Source organism: Coregonus clupeaformis, chromosome 35 (assembly GCF_020615455.1).
Source record: "Coregonus clupeaformis isolate EN_2021a chromosome 35, ASM2061545v1, whole genome shotgun sequence".
Lineage (NCBI taxonomy): Eukaryota > Metazoa > Chordata > Actinopteri > Salmoniformes > Salmonidae > Coregonus > Coregonus clupeaformis.
This window is the reverse complement of record NC_059226.1, coordinates 14,814,575-14,834,837: the sequence shown is the minus strand read 5'-3', so window position 1 is coordinate 14,834,837 and position 20,263 is coordinate 14,814,575. Positions and strand designations below refer to the sequence as shown.

Below are 20,263 nucleotides of genomic sequence, written 5' to 3'. Positions count from 1 at the left end.
CACATACGAAAGAGAGAGAGAAACATGTTTCCCATGCCAATAAAGCCCCTTAAATTGAATTGAAATTGAATTGAGAGAGAGAGATAACAGTACTTACACTCCTTGGACATGCCCACTTCTAAACACTTCTGCAGGCGGCAGTACTGGCAGCGGTTGCGGGTGACCTTGTTGATGATGCAGCCGTTCTCTCGGTGACATGTGTACACCATGTTCTTCTGGATGCTTCTACGGAAGAAACCCTGAGAGGAGAAGAGAGGTCGGGTGTTACATTTGCTTTATTTGCTCATAAAGAAATTAAAAACAATTAAAAACAAAAGAAGCGGGAGAGAAGGGGAGAAATATTGCTGTTATGTTCTTGTTTTGCTTTGACAATATACACCTATGAATGACATGCTTTGATGCCAATGTAGCATCATTGAACTGAAAGAGAGAGAGGGGGTTGGGGCGATAAAAGGTTAATGATAGCAGCGCTATCATTCAGATAGTACATCTAGAATAGGACAGTTTATGTGTGGAGATAGAAGGATCGAATGACCAACGGTGTCAACAAGTCACATGACAAAGGACACCACACCATAGACGACAGGCTCTAACATCCAATGACGCTCAACATGATGGTGAGTGATGTTAAAACGTGTGTGTGTGTGTGTGTGTGTGTGTGTGTGTGTGTGTGTGTGTATTGGCCAGAGCTCTCATGTTGACCTATAGAGGGTGAGTCACAACATCAGTACATATGTAATAGTCATAGCTTATACTCCATCTTCTTTTTAAATAGGGAGCCAATTTGTTTTCAGCCCTTGTATTTCCATGACTGATCAAAACTTGTTTTGTCATGACACTCTCTTGTCCCTCTGCAGCAGACATATGGTGAGCAATATGTTTGGAACATCTAATCGCAATAAAATCACAGTATCGAATCGCAATACATATAGAATCGTAATACATATATCGGCACCTAAGTATCGTGATATCGTATAGTGAGGTCCTAATATGTAACCTGCTGTCTTCACACACACACATTACACAACCCCCAATGCATCAATACGACACATCGACTTCCTTCAAACAGTGCCCACAGTGTTCAACTTCCCTTTCTGTGTGTCTGTCTGTCACAGAGCGTAGAGTCCAGCCACGTGTTTCTCCACAGTGACTAACAGTGTCACCACCACCACACGTGCTATGCTCTACTCTGAATCATGCCCGATCACACTCTGCTATTTGGGCATTTTAAACGAGGCTGTTAACATATTTTATGACACGACTTTTACAACCCACTAAGCTGAGGGAAATGTGCAAGCTTTGGCAGCGTGTGCACACTTTTGGTGCCAACAGAGCAATTTGAAGCAAGTTTGTGTGGAGGGGCATTAATAGTTTACATTTTAGTCATTTAAGATGCTTTTATCCAGAGCGACTTACAGTAGTGAGTGCATACATTTTGATACTTTATTTTTGTTGTACTGGATCCGCTGTGGGAATCGAACCCACAACCCTGGCGTTGCAAGAACCATGGGTGGGCATTAACTCACCAGTCTAAGCACCAATGAGCTCCCATTTGGTTAATTCCTTAAGGGGTTTATGGGAAGGCAGGGCCTGGTGGCATTAGGGGGGCTTCATATTAACTCCCATTCCTCTTAATTACTCTCTAAAGGGAAGATGAAGCCCCAGCTGTAGAGACAATGACCGCAAGAGGCTGACAGGCAAGTAGTGTTTTCATCTTGTGAATGTGTTGGTCAAGGTCACTGATCAGAACATTGACAATGTTAAACAGATTTAATAGGGTTTGTGTGTTGGAGTCATTCATACAGAGTGATTCATAGAGTAATTCATACAGATACATTCATACAGAGACCAACAGAAGTGGAGAGCCTTTGTTGCTGACCTCTGAACCAGTCAGCGTGACGGGGGTGAGTGAGTGATGGCATACAGAGAGAGAAGATGGTGCAGGACAGAAACACTGAGTGTACAAAACATTAGGAACACCTTTCTAATATTGAGTTGCACCCCCTTTTGCCCTCAGAACAGCCTCAATTCGTCAGGGCATGGACTCTACAAGGTGTCGAAAGCGTTCCACAGGGATTGTTGGCCGATGTTGACACCAATGCTTCCCACAGTTGTGTCAAGTTGGTTGGATGTCCTTTGGGTGGTGGACCATTCTTGATACACACGGGAAACTGTTGAGCGTGAAAAAAATAGTTTTTGACACAAACAGGTGCGCCTGGCACCTACTACCATACCCAGTTCAAAGGCAATTTAATATTTAGTCTTGTCCATTCACCCTCTGAATGGCACACATACACAATCCAGTGAGACAATGTGTAAATTGTCTCGACGCTTAAAAATCTTTAACCCGTCTCATCCCCTTCATCTACACTGATTGCAGTGGATTTAACAAATTACATCAATAAGGGATCATATCTTTCACCCGGATTCAACTGGTCAGTCTATGTCATGGATAGAGCAGGTGTTCCTAATGTTTTGTACACTCAGTGTATGTGCTGATACAGGCAGTGGATGTGAAATAGGAAAACAGATTTGACAGAAAGACAGAGATGAATATTTGAAAAGACAGGTAAAGAGCAAAAACATACAGATGGACAAAAACACAGTTAAAAAGGACGGACAGATAGAGAGAAGATAAGTAGAGGGTACAGACAGACAGACAGACAGACAGACAGACAGACAGACAGGCAGGCAGACAGACAAGCAAACAAACACACAGAAATATCAAACGTAAGCAGAGGGTAAATCCAAACAGATAGAAAGTGATGAACGAACAGGCTGTAAAGAAAGAGAAATGGAGAGCAAACATGGACAGATGTGCAGCCAGAGGCACAGAATAATGAACTGATTGAACGATTGAGTGAAGGAAAAAAAAGATGCCCTGCAGCAACGAAGAGTATTGCTTGTGGCGACAATTTGTGTGCCCCTCTGGTGTTGCACTTTGCCCAGCAATATCACTAATCCACTCCAACGTGCGCACACACACACACACACAGTATTGTGGGGGAGATTAAGTGGTGACAGCCCCTAATGTCGGCAGACCAGAGCTGGTGTGTGTGTGTGTGTGTGTGTGTGTGTGTGTGTGTGGCGGAAGAACAGAGTTGGCACGGCTTCGGCAGCGTGCACAGGCCAGGCCAAACACTCTTCTGCTCTGAGCCCTGTGTGAAGGTCAGGTGACCCGTTAAGCCCCCACCTAACCCCCCTTTGTCTGTTGCCCTCAATCAGGATCAGCAGAGCCAACATGGATGACATGAAACATACTATACATTAGCAAACATAGCAAATCTGATGTTGTCCATTTTGTGTCGAATGGCCCTGGTATCCTCAGCTTATGGGTTTTGTAAAGGTAGGGAAATGTAACTGAATGCAGCTGGTGGAGTCAGTGTGGACATGATGGGGCGTGAATCTAGCCCCGTTCCACTGCGCTGCAGTCACATAGTGAACATGTTGTATGTAAGCCTACCCTTCCAGCAGAAGGTAGTCATGTTACGACAGGGGCACTGCCAATGTGGTGGCTGGTGCCCTCTCCACATGCCAGAGGAGATTCCTGTGGCCAATTTGGCAACGGCACTGCTTGGCATGGCAGTATCACAACCATGAAAATCTCTCGAGTCCACTCAATCCCTTTTACTGGGAAAGTCTCTGTGCTGTCACATTTATAGACTCAACTCCCACTGATTCAAACAGCAAATGCTTCATAACATCTGGCATTAGTATCAGGTCAACTTGGAATCCATGTAAAACTAGTAGTAAGCACTAAAATAGTAAGGTCTCTGTTGTTCTAGTGGTGGGTGTTTGATGCTTTATGGGATCATGCTGCCCTACACAGGCCAATCAGCATCAAACACAAGTCACAGGAACAACAGTAGAGCGAGACCCTACTCCTCAAGCTACAGATATCTAGGAACTGATCTAGAAAGACTAGCGCAGGTCAACACTTCCTAGAAAGAGAGTGCAAGAGTGATACCCTCTCAATCCCTCAAATATGCATTAAAATATCACAGTCCGTCCAACACATACCTCAGCCAACATGAAATAATCATGGTGGAAAGAGGTGAGCTAGGTGATTTCGCACCGCTGCAAACACTGTGGTCGTGAAACCCCCCTATCACTCTTCATGCAGTCCAGGGCTGTGATTTTATTATGGCGTCACAGCGTACGTCCCAAATGGCACCTCAATAGGGTGGCATTTGGGACGCATGTCACAGGGAGGAACTCTTTCTCTCTGATTCTGCTGTGGGCCGGGATGAGGGTTCTACCCTCTAAGTGGCCATTTGGCATTCAGCTGGGTGGTGGGTGATGCCTTTTTGACGCTCCTCTGCTCTCTCTTACTAGAGACGTCCTGGGTTTGAGGTCAGAGAGGAAGGATACCTCAGGCAAGAAGGTCCCTAATGGCGCAATTCCACTAGAGGAACCAAACAGCGACGGGCCATGCCGGAACCAGAACAAACTAGCCTTGTTCGTTCTTGGTTGTTTTCCATTTGCAGTGGAACTGGAAACAGGACTAGGTTTCATTCGCAGGAAAAACTGCTAGTGACGATTTTAGGAGAGCGAGAGATGACGTGATCCTCGGTGACTGGCATTTTGTACGTATGGAGGAGGGAGACGTACTGGAGGTGTTAGCCTCACTATTTTGTGCCATCCTTTTAACTTTTGTTTGTGGGCAGCAATGGAGAGTGAACAGAATAGAGGAAAAGGCTGAAAAGAGATGGAGAAATTCACAACGTATCATCATGCGAAGAGAGGATCGTTTCAGCCGGTTGAAAGACCAGCTTATGAGTCGAAAGGCTCTGCCCAGATGCTCAAAAGCCCTTCCATTATAATGTTTTTGCTTGTAGAGTTATTCGTTAGTGTAGCTGTACCGTTCGTAGTCAAATTTTCCTTCTCTTTTAAAAATGGAACCATTGACTCGTGCATGAGTATTAACAACATACGCGACACACACTGACATCATTGCGTGAGACCAATCATTGAGTACAGGCATTTGTAAACCCACCCACTGGCCTACTTGGTTCGAGGTCAGTACCAGATATCAAACGAGGCTGAATATCCCGCTTGGTTCCAGGAATCAAGTGGGCCACGGGCAACTGGAAATGAAATAGGAACTGTGACATTCATGGCACGGCCCTGCAGAGGAAAAGCCCTCTTAATGACCTCTGATGGCTCCGAGCCGCCAAGCCACTGAGGGTGCATTTCCATATGTGAACGGAGAAAGAGGTTGAGTGGGGAAGAGGTATAGGAGGGATAGGTTGAGAGGGGAGCGAAGAGCACTTTTGTGCAGATGGGAGTCACTATGATAAATATGGACCTCTGTTGAGAAGTGTACTACGCACACACAAATGCACATGCACCCACTAAATAGTATGTCCAAAACAGTCTGTTTCCTCTCTCTTGTCTTTTGACAGCTACAGCTGTTAGTGGCCTGAAATCCCCTGGACTGAAGCTCAGTAATTACAAGGTGTGAGGGATGTTCTGGTAGCAGAGGGCTGGTACAGTGGTCGAAGACTGGCCTAGAGCACTGGAACTACAATCATAGCTTAACAACTACAGGAGCTAAACCTTACAGTACTGGAACTACAACAGACTGTGGCTAAACTACAGGAGATAGAACTCACAGTACTGGAACTAAAGCAATCTAACTGAACTACAAGAGAGAAGTGCTAATGGGGAATAGGTGTCCAAAAAGCTAGTGTTTGCAGGCTCAGGTGAGACAGGAGTAGATAGAAGGTCTAGGTTTGGTGAGGGTTAAAAGTACACATACAGATGTAGGGAACACAAACTACACTGCCCATCCACACACCTGAAACACACACAGGTTTCAGCCAGGCAGAATGCCCTGTGGAACCCATGGGTTAAGGGTCTATAAATAAAGAGGGGCTGACACACACAGACAGACAACACAGAGAGAGAGAGAGAGACAGAGAGAGAGAGACAGAGAGAGAGAGACAGAGAGAGAGACAGAGAGAGAGAGAGAGAGAGAGAGAGAGAGAGAGAGAGAGAGAGAGAGAGAGAGAGAGAGAGAGAGAGAGACAGAGAGAATGACATGACATGGGAGAAGTGTGCAGGTAGATAAAGAGCAAAAGAAATATGAAAATACAGAGAGAGAGATTATCAGAGCGAGATGGAAATAGATAGAAAAACAGAGATGCAATAAGAGAGGAGGATGATACAGAGGAGAGGAGAGAGAGAACAGCCTGACAGGACTTTGTGGATCTATATCTGATCTGGGATCCTTGATCTCTTCCTGGCCACCGGCCAACCCCTGGGAGCCTGGGATTGACCCTGGTGCGACCTGGGACAGGGGATCTACTCACGATACGGTGACCTTCTACAGTGGGGGGGGTAATCACCCATGCACCACTCCACCCCATACACCACACCATGTCCTGCCTGCCCCGTCCTGTAACCCTTTTTAGCTGCACCACTAATCCTAACCCCCGGTAACAGCCTGGAAGTGTGTGTGTGTGTGTGGTGTGTGTGTATGAAACAGATTACTTGTGTATATGCACAGGGGTCACAGTATGTCGTATATGTAACATGGCTAAATCCTCAGCCCTAATCTAATCTATGTGCTCTCTGTCACCTCTGGGTCTGCATGGCAAATGGCCCAGGAACACAAGGAAAACACGCAGGAAAATTCTCAAGGGCTGGTCAGCCCTTCCCCAAAATCTCTCTCTCACCCGCAGTATCCAGCGGACTGACTATTGGAATGTGTGACAGAATTATACTACTGCAGCCATGTTTGGTATCTGTATTCGAAACTTCTTCCCTGAAGATAACTCTGATGCCATTTATATGGATGTATGATCTCTGTGGTTATTTGTAGTTGTTCAGAGTGATCTCTGATGACACTGTATGCAACGATTTCCTTTGTGCCGTCTCAGGAATGTGGTCTTCTCTCTATTGTACCCAGCCCACCACCTCAGGTCATCACACATAGATGTGACCCCCTTCCTAGAGGATGTCGGCTGGTTCCATCTGATTGGATATCTTAGTTTTATTACCTTGGTCTGTGGATTGGTCAAACATTGATTTTGAATGCAAACAAGTCCGATCTGGTATAAATGGAATGAAGGTCTGTTGTTCGCTCATATCCTGACCATGGAAAACGGTTTTATGAAAGTGCTTCTCTCTTTTAGGTTAGCCCATAGGCCTATGGCCTAGTGGGTCTGATTTTGTTCATGCTTGTTGGATGCATTTGCAGTTCATTTTGGTTTCGTTTCAGATTATTTGGTCCCCAAAAGAAATGAATGGTAAATAATGTAGTTTTGGAGTGGCTTTTATACATGCCAACCTCCCTGTTATTGACATGTCCTGGGGGTATGATCTTTGACCCTCTGTAACTTTCTCACTCATCATTATTCACGATTCATTATCTGTAACCATGGTAGCATCCACATTCATGTAGAAGTGTTTAGAAACATTATATTCTTATTTACAATATAAGTGACTCCAAAATGACAAAGCATTATTTACCATTAATTTCTATTGGGCACCAAATAATCTGAAACACAACCCAAACGAACTGCAAATGCATCCAACAAGTTTGTAGAGTCACAACGTTCCTACATTGTTTTCACATTTCCACAAACTTTAAAGTGTTTCCTTTCAAATGGTATCAAGAATATGCATATCCTTGCTTCAGGTCCTGAGCTACAAGCAGGTAGATTTGGGTATGTCATTTTAGGTGGAAATTGGAAATAAAGGGTCAGATCCTTAAGAGGTTAAACAAAATCTGTTGTATTCGTATAAGATACTATAATTCCCAAAAATATTTAGCATACAATATAGCTCAGTATTTTAATAATTTATTTTATAGTCATTATTGCTCATCTTTATCAAAAGGTGTCAATAATTTCAGACCCCACTGTATATATACACTACCAGTCAAAAGTTTGGACACACCTACTCATTCAAGGATTTTTCTTTATTTTTACATTGTAGAGTAATAGTGAAGACATCAAAACTATGAAAGAACACATATGGAATCATGTAGTAACCAATAAGAAAGTGTTAAACAATTCAAAATATATTTTATATTTGAGATTCTTCAAATAGCCACCCTTTGCCTTGACAGTTTTGCACACTCTTGGCATTCTCTCAAACAGCTTCATGAGGTAGTCACCTGGAATGCATTTCAATGAACAGGTGTGCCTTCTTAAAAGTTAATTTGTGGAATTTATTTCCTTCTTAATGTGTTTGAGACAATCAGTTGTGTTGTGACAAGGTAGGGGGGGTATACAGAAGATAGCCCTATTTGGTAAAAGACCAAGTCCATATTATGGCAAGAACAGCTCAACTAAACAAAGAGAAACGACAGTCCATCATCACTTTAAGACATGAAGGTCAGTCAATATGGAAAATGTCAAGAACTTTTAAAGTTTCTTCAAGTGCAGTCGCAAAAACCATCAAGTGCTATGATGAAACTGGCTCTCATCAGGACCACCACAGGAATGGAAGACCAGATTTACCTCTGCTGCAGAGGATAAGTTCATTAGAGTTACCAGCCTCAGAAATTGCAGGCCAAATAAATGCTTCAGAGTTCAAGTCACAGACACATCTCAACATCAACTGTTCAGAGGGGACTGTGTGAATCAGGCCTTCATAATAATAATAATAATAATATGCCATTTAGCAGACGCTTTTATCCAAAGCGACTTACAGTCGTGCGTGCATACATTTTTTTTTTGTGTATGGGTGGTCCCGGGGATCGAACCCACTACCTTGGCGTTACAAGCGCCGTGCTCTACCAGCTGAGCTACAGAGGACCACTTCATGGTCGAATTACTGCAAAGAAACCACTACTAAAGGACATCAATAATAAGAAGAGACCTGCTTGGGCCAAGAAACACGAGCAATGGACATTAGACCGGTGGAAATTTGCCCTTTGGTCCAAATTTGAGATTTTTGGTTCCAACCGCTGTGTCTTTGTGAGACGCGGTGTGGATGAACGAATGATCTCTGCAATGTGTAGTTCCCACCGTAAAGCATGGAGGGGGAGGTGTTATGGTGTGGGGGTGCTTTGCTGGTGACACTGTCTGTGATTTATTTAGAATTCAAGGCACACTTAACCAGCATGGCTACCACAGCATTCTGCGGCGATACGCCATCCCATCTGGTTTGGGCTTAGTGGGACTTTCATTTGCTGTGTAAGGGCTATTTTACCAAGAAGGAGAGTAATGGAGTGCTGCATCAGATGACCTGGCCTCCACAATCCCCGGCCCTCAACCCAATTCAGATGGTTTGGGATGAGTCGGACCGCAGAGTGAAGGAAAAGCAGCCAACAAGTGCTCAGCATATGTGGGAACTCCTTCAAGACTGTTGGAAAAGCATTCCAGGTGAAGCTGGTTGAGAGATTGTTATCAAGGCAAAGGGTCGCTATTTGAAGAATGTCAAATATAACATATATTTTGATTTTTAAACATTGTTTTGGTTACTACATGATACCATATGTGTTATTTCATAGTTTTGATGTCTTTATTATTATTCTACAACGTTGAAAATAGTAAAAATAAAGAAAAACCCAGAAATTAGTAGGTGTGTCAAAACTTTTGACTGGTACTGTACATATATACACTGCTCAAAAAAATAAAGGGAACACTAAAATAACACATCCTAGATCTGAATGAATGAAATAATCTTATTAAATACTTTTTTCTTTCCATAGTTGAATGTGCTGACAACAAAATCACACAAAAATTATCAATGGAAATCAAATGTATCAACCCATGGAGGTCTGGATTTGGAGTCACACTCAAAATTAAAGTGGAAAACCACACTACAGGCTGATCCAACTTTGATGTAATGTCCTTAAAACAAGTCAAAATGAGGCTCAGTAGTGTGTGTGGCCTCCACGTACCTGTATGACCTCCCTACAACGCCTGGGCATGCTCCTGATGAGGTGGCGGATGGTCTCCTGAGGGATCTCCTCCCAGACCTGGACTAAAGCATCCGCCAACTCCTGGACAGTCTGTGGTGCAACGTGGCGTTGGTGGATGGAGCGAGACATGATGTCCCAGATGTGCTCAATTGGATTCAGGTCTGGGGAGCGGCGGGCCAGTCCATAGCATCAATGCCTTCCTCTTGCAGGAACTGCTGACACACTCCAGCCACACGAGGTCTAGCATTGTCTTGCATTAGGAGGAACACAGGGCCAACCGCACCAGCATATGGTCTCACAAGGGGTCTGAGGATCTCATCTCGGTACCTAATGGCAGTCAGGCTACCTCTGGCGAGCACATGGAGGGCTGTGCGGCCCCCCAAAGAAATGCCACCCCACACCATGACTGACCCACCGCCAAACCGGTCATGCTGGAGGATGTTGCAGGCAGCAGAACGTTCTCCACGGCGTCTCCAGACTCCAGTGCTCAGTGTGAACCTGCTTTCATCTGTGAAGAGCACAGGGCGCCAGTGGCCAATTTGCCAATCTTGGTGTTCTCTGGCAAATGCCAAATGTCCTGCACGGTGTTGGGCTGTAAGCACAATCCCCACCTGTGGACGTCGGGCCCTCATACCACCCTCATGGAGTCTGTTTCTGACCGTTTGAGCAGACACATGCACATTTGTGGCCTGCTGGAGGTCATTTTGCAGGGCTCTGGCAGTGCTCCTCCTGCTCCTCCTTGTACAAAGGCGGAGGTAGCGGTCCTGCTGCTGGGTTGTTGCCCTCCTACGGCCTCCTCCACGTCTCCTGATGTACTGGCCTGTCTCCTGGTAGCGCCTCCATGCTCTGGACACTACGCTGACAGACACAGCAAACCTTCTTGCCACAGCTCGCATTGATGTGCCATCCTGGATGAGCTGCACTACCTGAGCCACTTGTGTGGGTTGTAGACTCCGTCTCATGCTACCACTAGAGTGAAAGCACCGCCAGCATTCAAAAGTGACCAAAACATCAGCCAGGAAGCATAGGAACTGAGAAGTGGTCTGTGGTCACCACCTGCAGAACCACTCCTTTATTAGGGGTGTCTTGCTAATTGCCTATAATTTCCACCTGTTGTCTATTCCATTTGCACAACAGCATGTGAAATGTATTGTCAATCAGTGTTGCTTCCTAAGTGGACAGTTTGATTTCACAGAAGTGTGATTGACTTGGAGTTACATTGTGTTGTTTAAGTGTTCCCTTTATTTTTTTGAGCAGTGTATGATCAATATTACCACTATGTGTGTGTGTGTGTGTGTGTGTGTGAGCAGCTGTGCACATACTCATCAGGTCTGAATGCCTGTGTACATCAATAAATTATACTGTGTGTATGTTGCAGTGCATGAGTGTGTGTTATGTTCCTCTGCTGTTTTGACAGCTCTGCTATTACGTATGACAACTAGGCTAAAGCCCAAACAACTGCACATTTGCAGACAGCCATTTCCCTCAATCTGGGGATGGGGGATGAGTGTGTATGTGTGTTTCTGCGAACGTGCATGTGTGTGCGCCGAGAATGAGCGTTCCAACTCACAAATAAAGTAAAAAAGAGAGAGAGAAGCCTCAAGCTAAAATAAAATACAAATGAAAAGTAGACCACAGATACACGTCCTCCCGGGACCCAAAAAGAGAGAAACAACAAAGAAGGAAAGAGGGTGAAAAAATAACAAATGTACTGAAGACGTGTGTTTTCTTCCAGAAGATAGAAGAAGGGTTTGCGTAGGAGCAGGAGAGGATTGTGTGTGTGTTTCATGAGAGTGAGCCTACCGTTATAACCATCAAACACACACACACAGTCCCTATGGGAGGGGGACTGTGTAGTCATGCTAGTTAGTCAGTCCCAGTGGAGGGCCAATATACATTTAGATGCTGGCAGCCTTCAATTACTAAGGATACTTTATATAGCATGCTGGAGCTCAATCTGGTAACGGGAGGCTTTTCCAGGCAATATGTTGTGTGGCCAGAGTAGGCAGTCTACACAGTTATGGTAATGGTGTATAACTCTGGTACTTGATTTAATCTCTCCTCAGCACTTTACTGATATTTAAAGTCATTCACTGGCCAGAGAGTTCAGCTTTCCCAAGTCCTGGAGTACAAAGCGAGAGAGAGGGAGATAGAGGTAGAGGCGAGGAAAGAGTAGGAACGAGTGAGCGAGCAAAAGAGAGGTGAAGAGAGAGAAATGTGTGTCAAGTGTCTCACCTTGCAGCCCTCGCAGGCGCTGACTCCATAGTGGTATCCCGAGGACTTGTCCGCACAAACAAAACAGGGTTTGTAGATTCGTGGGGGAGGGGGCGGCGAGGGGGGGCTGGGGACTATCTCCTCCGAGCTGGTGCTCTGGGTCTCTATGGCTGCAGAGAAAGGGGAGTGGGAGATGAGGTTAGCGGGATGATCTTAAAGACATACAACTATGCTATGATTTAGCCTAATCAGCGATTAAGACATTGCAACAAGTTGACCGTATGAAAGATTCAGTGGAACCACAGTTGGTAATTGGGTAGGTAACTTGTAACAGAGTTCAATTAAATAATTACCACACTTTCTGATGTAACTGCATATTGCACCGAGAGAGAGAGAGAGAGAGAGAGACGGAGTTTAAGTGAGAGATTCAAATAGATCAAAAGAGAATTAGGATGAAAGCGAGTGAATGACAATAAGAGGATGGGAATATGAGTGAGAGAGAAGCAGATTTGATGTTACCCCCTGTGGTGGGCCTCTCCCTAGAAAGCCTCTATAATACCATCACCACGTGTGAGAGGCAACCTGCTGTGAAGAATAGGTTGAGTTGGCCAACGGCCTGCTTTTTGCTTCATAGAAGGCATGCACACACGCACACACACACTGGGAGTAGTGCCAGCAATAATGAATGGAGTTGTGCTCGTCACCGAGGAGGAGAGAGAAAGAGGCAGAACTACACAAAACTGCTCCATTAAAGAGATCTAGAGAAAACACAGCCCTGGCTTACCAGCCAATCAAGAGTCCCCCCTGGAGCCTTAGCGACCAATCAGGGCTCACTCAGGCATTATTGCAGCTCATCACAGTCCACTAGGGAGCCATAGCGACCAATCATTATCCACAACGGTACAATTTCCATGGTGACAATGAGCTCCAACATTAGTGTCTTATTAGACGCTTTTGCTAATGATGAATTATCATAGCAATGAATTATATCTCAGTCACATGAGTGCATTCAAACCGCATTCAAATGAGTAGTTTATTCGCTGCTAGTTTTTAACAGCAGAAAGTAGACTATATACAGTGCCTAGTGAAAGTCTACATACCCCTTAAATGTAATCTATACTGAACAAAAATATAAATGCAACATGCAACAATTTTACTGAGTTACAATTCATATAAGGAAATCAGTCAATTGAAATAAATAAATGAGGCCCTAATCTATGGATTTCACATGACTGGGCAGGGGCGCAGCCATGGGTGGGCCTGGAAGGGTATAGGCCCACCCACTGGGGAGCCAGGCCCAGCCAATCAGAATGAGTTTTCCCCACAAAAGGGCTTTATTACAGACAGAAATACTCAGTTTCATCAGCTGTCCAGGTGGCTGGTCTCAGACAATCCCGCAGGTGAAAAAGGCGGATGTGGTCCTGGGCTGGCGTGGTTACACGAGGTCTGCGGTTGTGAGGCCGGTTGGACGTACTGCCAAATTCTCTAAAACGACGTTGGTAGATAAATTAACATGAAATGGTCTGGCAACAGCTCTGGTGGACATCCCTGCAGTCAGCATACCAATTGTCCACATGGCAATTGCTGTGTGACAAACTGCACATTCTAGAGTGGCCTTTTATTGTCCCCAGCACAAGGTGCACCTGTGTAATGATCATGCTGTTTAATCAGCTTCTTGATATGCCACACCTGTCATGTGGATGGATTATCTTGGTAAAGGAGAAATGCTCACTAACAAGGATGTAAACAAATGTGTGCAAAGCATTTGAGAGAAATAAGCTTTTTGTGCATATGGACAATTTCTGGGATCTTTTATTTCAGCTCATGAAACATGGGACCAACACATTACATTTTACATTACATTTACGTCATTTAGCAGACGCTCTTATCCAGAGCGACTTACAGGAGCAATTAGGGTTAAGTGCCTTGCTCAAGGGCACATCGACGGATTTTTCACCTAGTTGGCTCGGGGATTAGAACCAGCGACCTTTCGGTTACTGGCACAACGCTCTTAACCACTAAGCTACCTGCCGCCCACATTAAATGTTGCTTTTATATTTTTGTTCAGTGTACATGTGAACACAAGTCCCAAAAAGGTTTTAAGTAGCATGTTTGAATATCATTTAAATACATTTAAAAGTACACAGAAAATAAGTCCAAAAAGGTTAAGTAACACGTTCGTAACAAAACTTTGAATAGAACAGCTTTGACCATAATTACAGTGTTAAATTGCTTATTTCATTATTGATTATTATTAATATTTTTTCTTATCATCTCTTTTCCTCTTTGTGAGCTGGTGAAGAGATCAGGCTGGTCAATGGCACTAGTCTCTGCTCGGGGACAGTAGAGATTCTTTACAAGGGCCAGTGGGGAAGAGTGTGTGGTCAGAAGTGGGACGTAAACAATGCCAATGTGGTGTGTGGCCAGCTGGGCTGTGGAAGGACTGTGAGTTTCCAAGGTACTGCCCACATAGGTCAGGGTAGCGGTGGCAGACCATGCTCACTAACAGGGATGTAAACAAATTTGTTCAACATTTGAGAGAAATAGGCTTTTTGTACGTATGGAAAAATTCAGGGATCCTTTATTTCAGCTCATGAAACATGGGACCAACAGTTTGCATGTTGCATTTATATATTTATTCAGTATAGAAAGGGATTAAATTAGATTTGATACCCTACAGATCTACATAACACCCCCCCCCCAAAAAAAAAAAAGTATTGATTGCGTATGTCTTCAAACCCCAGAGTTAATACTTGGTGGAAGCATTTTTGGTAGCCATTACAACTGTGAATAATTTTTGCACCACTCCTATATGCCCATTGTTTTTGTCAATCTGGTTGGGAATCATTGATGGACAGCATCAAGCAAATTTAAGTCAGGACTGAGATTAGACCACTCAGGAACACTCAACAACACTTGGAAAGCCATTATGGTGTGTCTTTGGCATAAAAATGTGTGTAATTGTCTCGCTGTGCTTGAGCAATGGATTTATGATGCCCAAAACATTGTGCAAGGTTGTTAGAATGTTCTTTTCAAAATTATTCACAGCTGTAATGGCTGCTAAAGGTGCTTCCATCAAATATTAACTTGGGGTGTGAAGACATACGTAATCAATACATCCTCATTTTGTATTTTCTTGTAATTTGGAAATGTTTCTATAATTTTTCTTTCACTTTTCTTTCGCGTGTAGACTTCCACTAGTGACTTTATGCGTTATGAAAGGGGAACATGCCTGCAGTGTGATGAGAAACAGTCATCTTGTGTAATCACAGTCCATCATGTAAGCTCCTACTCTTCTTGGACAAGTTCCTTACTTCATGAGGAAGAATGTGAGATGCAGACCCTGAATGCACACACACACACACACGCAGGCTCACATGAATGTACACACAACACACATTCAATCTTTCAGAGCTCTCCTAGTGTGTGTGTGTGTGTGTGTGTGTGTGTGTGTGTGTGTGTGTGTTATGCCTAGGGGTCTGACTGAACACTGGAGTGTTAGTAAGTGCTCTATTTTTACCCCAGGACTCAGAATCTGCAAGGCAGCATGAGAGAAAGAAAGGGGGAAAGGAACACACACGCACCTTGACCTGACCAAATAACACACATAGTTCTGGCCCTAACCCACCACCATGTGAAAGTTGATGCATTAATCTGTCCTACATGTTCTAGTGTGTGTGTGTGTGTGTGTGTGTGTGTGTGTGTGTGTGTGAGACTTCTCAGTGTACAATCTTACTTGTGTCTATCATTACCACCCTAAACCCCCACACATTCTTCTACCTTCCACCCTCATCTCTTTCACTCCCTCTACATTTACCTCCCCCTGTATCTCCTTTTCTCTCTCCTTCTCCAGATTCTTTGCATTCTCTCTCTACATGCCACACCCTACCCCCGCATTCACTATTCCCCCTGTCCTTCTGACCTCCAATCCCCAGCCATGTTCCCCTCTGCCCTTTCCCCTTTGACCCCCAGCCATCTACGGTCCCCGCCCTTACCGGCTTCCCCCCTATATCTCCTGACATACCACACATTCCAGTGTCTGCCCACCCCACCTCTTATTTCTGCAAGCCCAGTCCACCTTCCCCGCAGTGCCGGATAGGTGCCAACAATAACATTGGTATGGGGGCTGGGGGGAATTCCAAAACACCTCTTATCATTTTAGTGTGTGTGTGTGTGTGTGTGTGTGTGTGTGTGTGTGTGTGTGTGTGTGTGTGTGTGTGTGTGCGCGCACATACTTATAGTACATCATCCTAGATCTACAAAGTATTCTTTTCAAAACAGACAACATTTTCGCTGTGTGTGAGAATGAAATGAGAGGAAAATGTTCAGAAAGGAAGACATTTAGGGGGAGAGAGACAGTCTGGAAGAACATGAGAGAGAGACAAAGAGAGAGAGAGAGAGTGAAACAGAGGATGATGAAAAATGATAGAGACTACCAGGATCACTCCAGTGATCACTGGGTTTGGAACAGATGAAGAACAGGACCACTGTTTGCAAGCAGTTTAGAAAACATGGCACGCCAAAGCACCACTATATTAGCTTTGGCCATCCGCTGTTTTTCCTACTGACAATTTATTCACTATAAAAACAGTGGAGAAAAAACAAAATGAGAAAACAATGCATTCACTGCCTGTTGTTGTCCTCCCAAGGCCCTTCCCCTAGTGTCCTCGGTCGCTCTGAATAGCTCAAATATATAAAACATATAAAACCATAAAAGGAATCAAACTAGACAAATACACAATGAAAAGGTCTGGCTCACTTGGCCTTGGGATGCTGGAATTCAGACTAGCCTAAATGCTACCAGATCACCCCATCACTCTCTGTCATTCAGCACAGATCCTGAATCAGAGGTAATTGGATCGTCTCTACGATACTAACTGGAGAATGCATTCCGTTTTTGACCCGAGAACAGTGGTTCAAGTTTGTGGAGGGGGAAGTTAATCCGTTTTCCTTGCAGGTCAATTACCAATTGATTTTCCAGGAACAAATTTGAGGATTACTGTCTCGGATCTACTAGACATTTTATAGATGTCTAGATACATAGATACTAGACGATCACTATGATGAATGGTACCAGTTCTATATCTCCCAGTTGAGCCTGAGACCCATCTACTTTTTTAGTCTATGCTTAGCTGCATCTTTCCAAGTATAGCCACTACCTAAACCAGCCGGTGTTTCCTGTGTTCAAAATAAGCCACGGTGTCACTAAAAATACACCACCCTTAACCGAGACAGAAAGAAGACTAGAGAGAGGAGGTGAAGTCTTTATCTCCTCTCCATGCACACACACACTGTCACGATCGTCTGAAGAAGCGGACCAATACGCAGCGCGTGGAGTGAACATAATGACTTTATTTAATAAAGCAACCACGAAAAAACAACAAATGACGATAGTGAAGTCCTCTGTAACACTGACAGAAACATGGAACAAAAACCCACAAACAAACAGTGAAACACAACAGTTTAAATATGGCTCCCAATCAGAGATAACGAGCCGACAGCTGACACTCGTTACCTCCGATTGGGAGTCACACGACACCAAACAACGACCTAGAAATAGACACCCAGAACTCCCAACCTAGAAATAAACGTGACAGACATGCAAACATAAACAATCACCCAAAACCCAACAAAACAACATACACCCTGGCTCAAATACACAAGTCCTGGAGCCAGAGTGTGACAGTACCCCCCCCTAAAGGTGCGAACTCCGGGCGCACCAGCATACAGTCTAGGGGAGGGTCTGGGTGGGCGTCTGTCCACGGTGGCGGTTCTGCCCCTGGTCGTGGTCCCCATCCCACCTTAGTCACCACCCGCTTCCCTAGCCTCCTCCACATGACCACCCCCCAACTAAACCCCACTGGGTTAAGGGGCGGCACCGGACTAAGGGGCAGCACCGGACTAAGGGGCAGCACCGGACTAAGGGGCAGTACCGGACTAAGGGGCAGTACCAGGCTGAATGGCGGATACTGGCTGGACGGCTCTGGTGGCTCCTGGCTGGTCGGCTCTGGCGGATCCCGGCTGGACGGCTCTGGCGGATCCCCGCTGGACGGCTCTGGCGGATCCCCGGCTGGACGGCTCTGGCGGATCCCGGCTGGGCGGCTCTGGCGGATCCCGGCTGGACGGCACTGGCGGATCCCGGCTGGGCCCGGCTCTGGCGGGTCCCGGCTGGACGACTCTGGCGGATCCTGGCTGGACGGCTCTGGCGGATCCTGGCTGGATGGCTCTGGCGGATCCTGGCTGGACGGCTCTGGCGGATCCTGGCTGGCTGGCGGATCCTGGCTGGACAGCTCTGGCAGATCCTGGCTGGACGGCTCTGGCGGATCCTGGCTGGACGGCTCTGGCGGATCCCGGCTGGACGGCTCTGGCGGATCCCGGCTGGACGGCTCTGGCGGATCCCGGCTGGACGGCTCTGGCGGATCCTGGCTGGACGGCTCTGGCGGATCCTGGCTGGCTGGCTCTGGCGGATCCTGGCTGGCTGGCGGATCCTGGCTGGACAGCTCTGGCGGATCCCGGCTGGACGGCTCTGGCCGGATCCCGGCTGGACGGCTCTGGCGGATCCCGGCTGGACGGCTCTGGCGGATCCCGGCTGGACGGCACTGGCGGATCCCGGCTGGGCGGCTCTGGCGGATCCCGGCTGGACGGCTCTGGCGGATCCCGGCTGGACGGCTCTGGCGGATCCCGGCTGGACGGCTCTGGCGGATCCTGGCTGGCTGGCTCTGGCGGATCCTGGCTGGCTGGCGGATCCTGGCTGGACGGCTCTGGCGGATCCCGGCTGGACGGCTCTGGCGGATCCCGGCTGGACGGCTCTGGCGGATCCTGGCTGGACGGCTCTGGCGGATCCTGGCTGGCTGGCTCTGGCGGATCCTGGCTGGACGGCTCTGGCGGATCCTGGCTGGACGGCTCTGGCGGATCCTGGCTGGACGGCTCTGGCGGATCCTGGCTGGACGGCTCATGGCTGGCTAACGGATCTGGCTGCTCATGGCTGGCTGACGGATCTGGCTGCTCATGGCTGGCTGACGGATCTGGCTGCTCATGGCTGGCTGACGGATCTGGCTGCTCATGGCTAGCTGACGGATCTGGCTGCTCATGGCTGGCTGACGGATCTGGCTGCTCACGGCTGGCTGGACGGGTCTGGCTGCTCATGGCTGGCTGACGGATCTGGCTGCTCATGGCTGGCTGACGGGTCTGGCTGCTCATGGCTGGCTGATGGTGCTGGCTGGGCGGCTAAGCGGTGGAGGCGGACCCCAGCCTCGGATTGCAGTCATCACCTCCAGCAGGGCGGCTCCCATCCGCATGAGCCGCTCCTGCCCGTCACGAACCCGAGCCTCCAGTCCAGCATAGGCTGCGTCGGCTCCTGCTGATTCCATAGCAGGTGTATGATTCTGTCTGGCGGAAGGCTCTAGCGGCTCGGTCTGGCGGACGGCTCTGAAGGAACAGGCCGGGCTGGGCTGGTGACGCACCCCGTGAGATACGTGCTAGGAGCAGGAACAGGCCGGTCCGTACCGGAACACACACCACTGGCCTTAACTGGGGATCAGGAACGGGCCGGACCGGACTGGTAACACACTTCAGTCTCTCATGCCGTGCGACAACAACTTCCCTCCCTCTACTCGCCAATGGCTCCCGTAATCCGATAGCCTTCTCTCCACATCTCCCTGTGGCAGCCTCCTGCTGCCCAGGCGCCCAAGCCATGTGCCCCCCCCAAAAATTTTTGGGTAGTACTCCCGGGCTTCCAGCCTTGCCTCCGTGCTGCCTCCTCATATCGCCTCCTCTCGGCTTTAGCTGCCTCCAGCTCTTCACGAGGGAGGCGATATTCTCCCGGTTGTGCCCAAGGACCCTTACCATCCAGTATCTCCTCCCATGTCCATGAATCCTTTATGGGTGGATATAAATCCTGTGTAGGTGGATCCTGTTGCCGCTTGACACGCTGCTTGGTCCTTTTTTGGTGGGTTTTTCTGTCACGATCGTCTGAAGAAGCGGACCAATACGCAGCGCGTGGAGTGAACATAATGACTTTATTTAATAAAGCAACCACGAAAAAACAACAAATGACGATAGTGAAGTCCTCTGTAACACTGACAGAAACATGGAACAAAAACCCACAAACAAACAGTGAAACACAACAGTTTAAATATGGCTCCCAATCAGAGATAACGAGCCGACAGC

General features: G+C 46.8%; 1 protein-coding gene across 2 annotated transcripts in view; it reads right to left on the bottom strand.

The window, feature by feature from the left end:
- Positions 1–20,263, bottom strand: part of LOC121550468 (retinoic acid receptor alpha-like) — a 196,554-nt gene that overhangs the window by 8,295 nt on the left and 167,996 nt on the right. For both annotated transcript variants that reach the window (XM_045210867.1, XM_045210868.1), the window contains 2 exons: positions 12,116–12,264; positions 98–239 (listed from right to left, as the gene is read on the bottom strand). In XM_045210867.1, the coding sequence (XP_045066802.1) occupies positions 98–239; positions 12,116–12,264 (291 nt within the window). The remainder of the gene's footprint in view (positions 1–97; positions 240–12,115; positions 12,265–20,263) is intronic.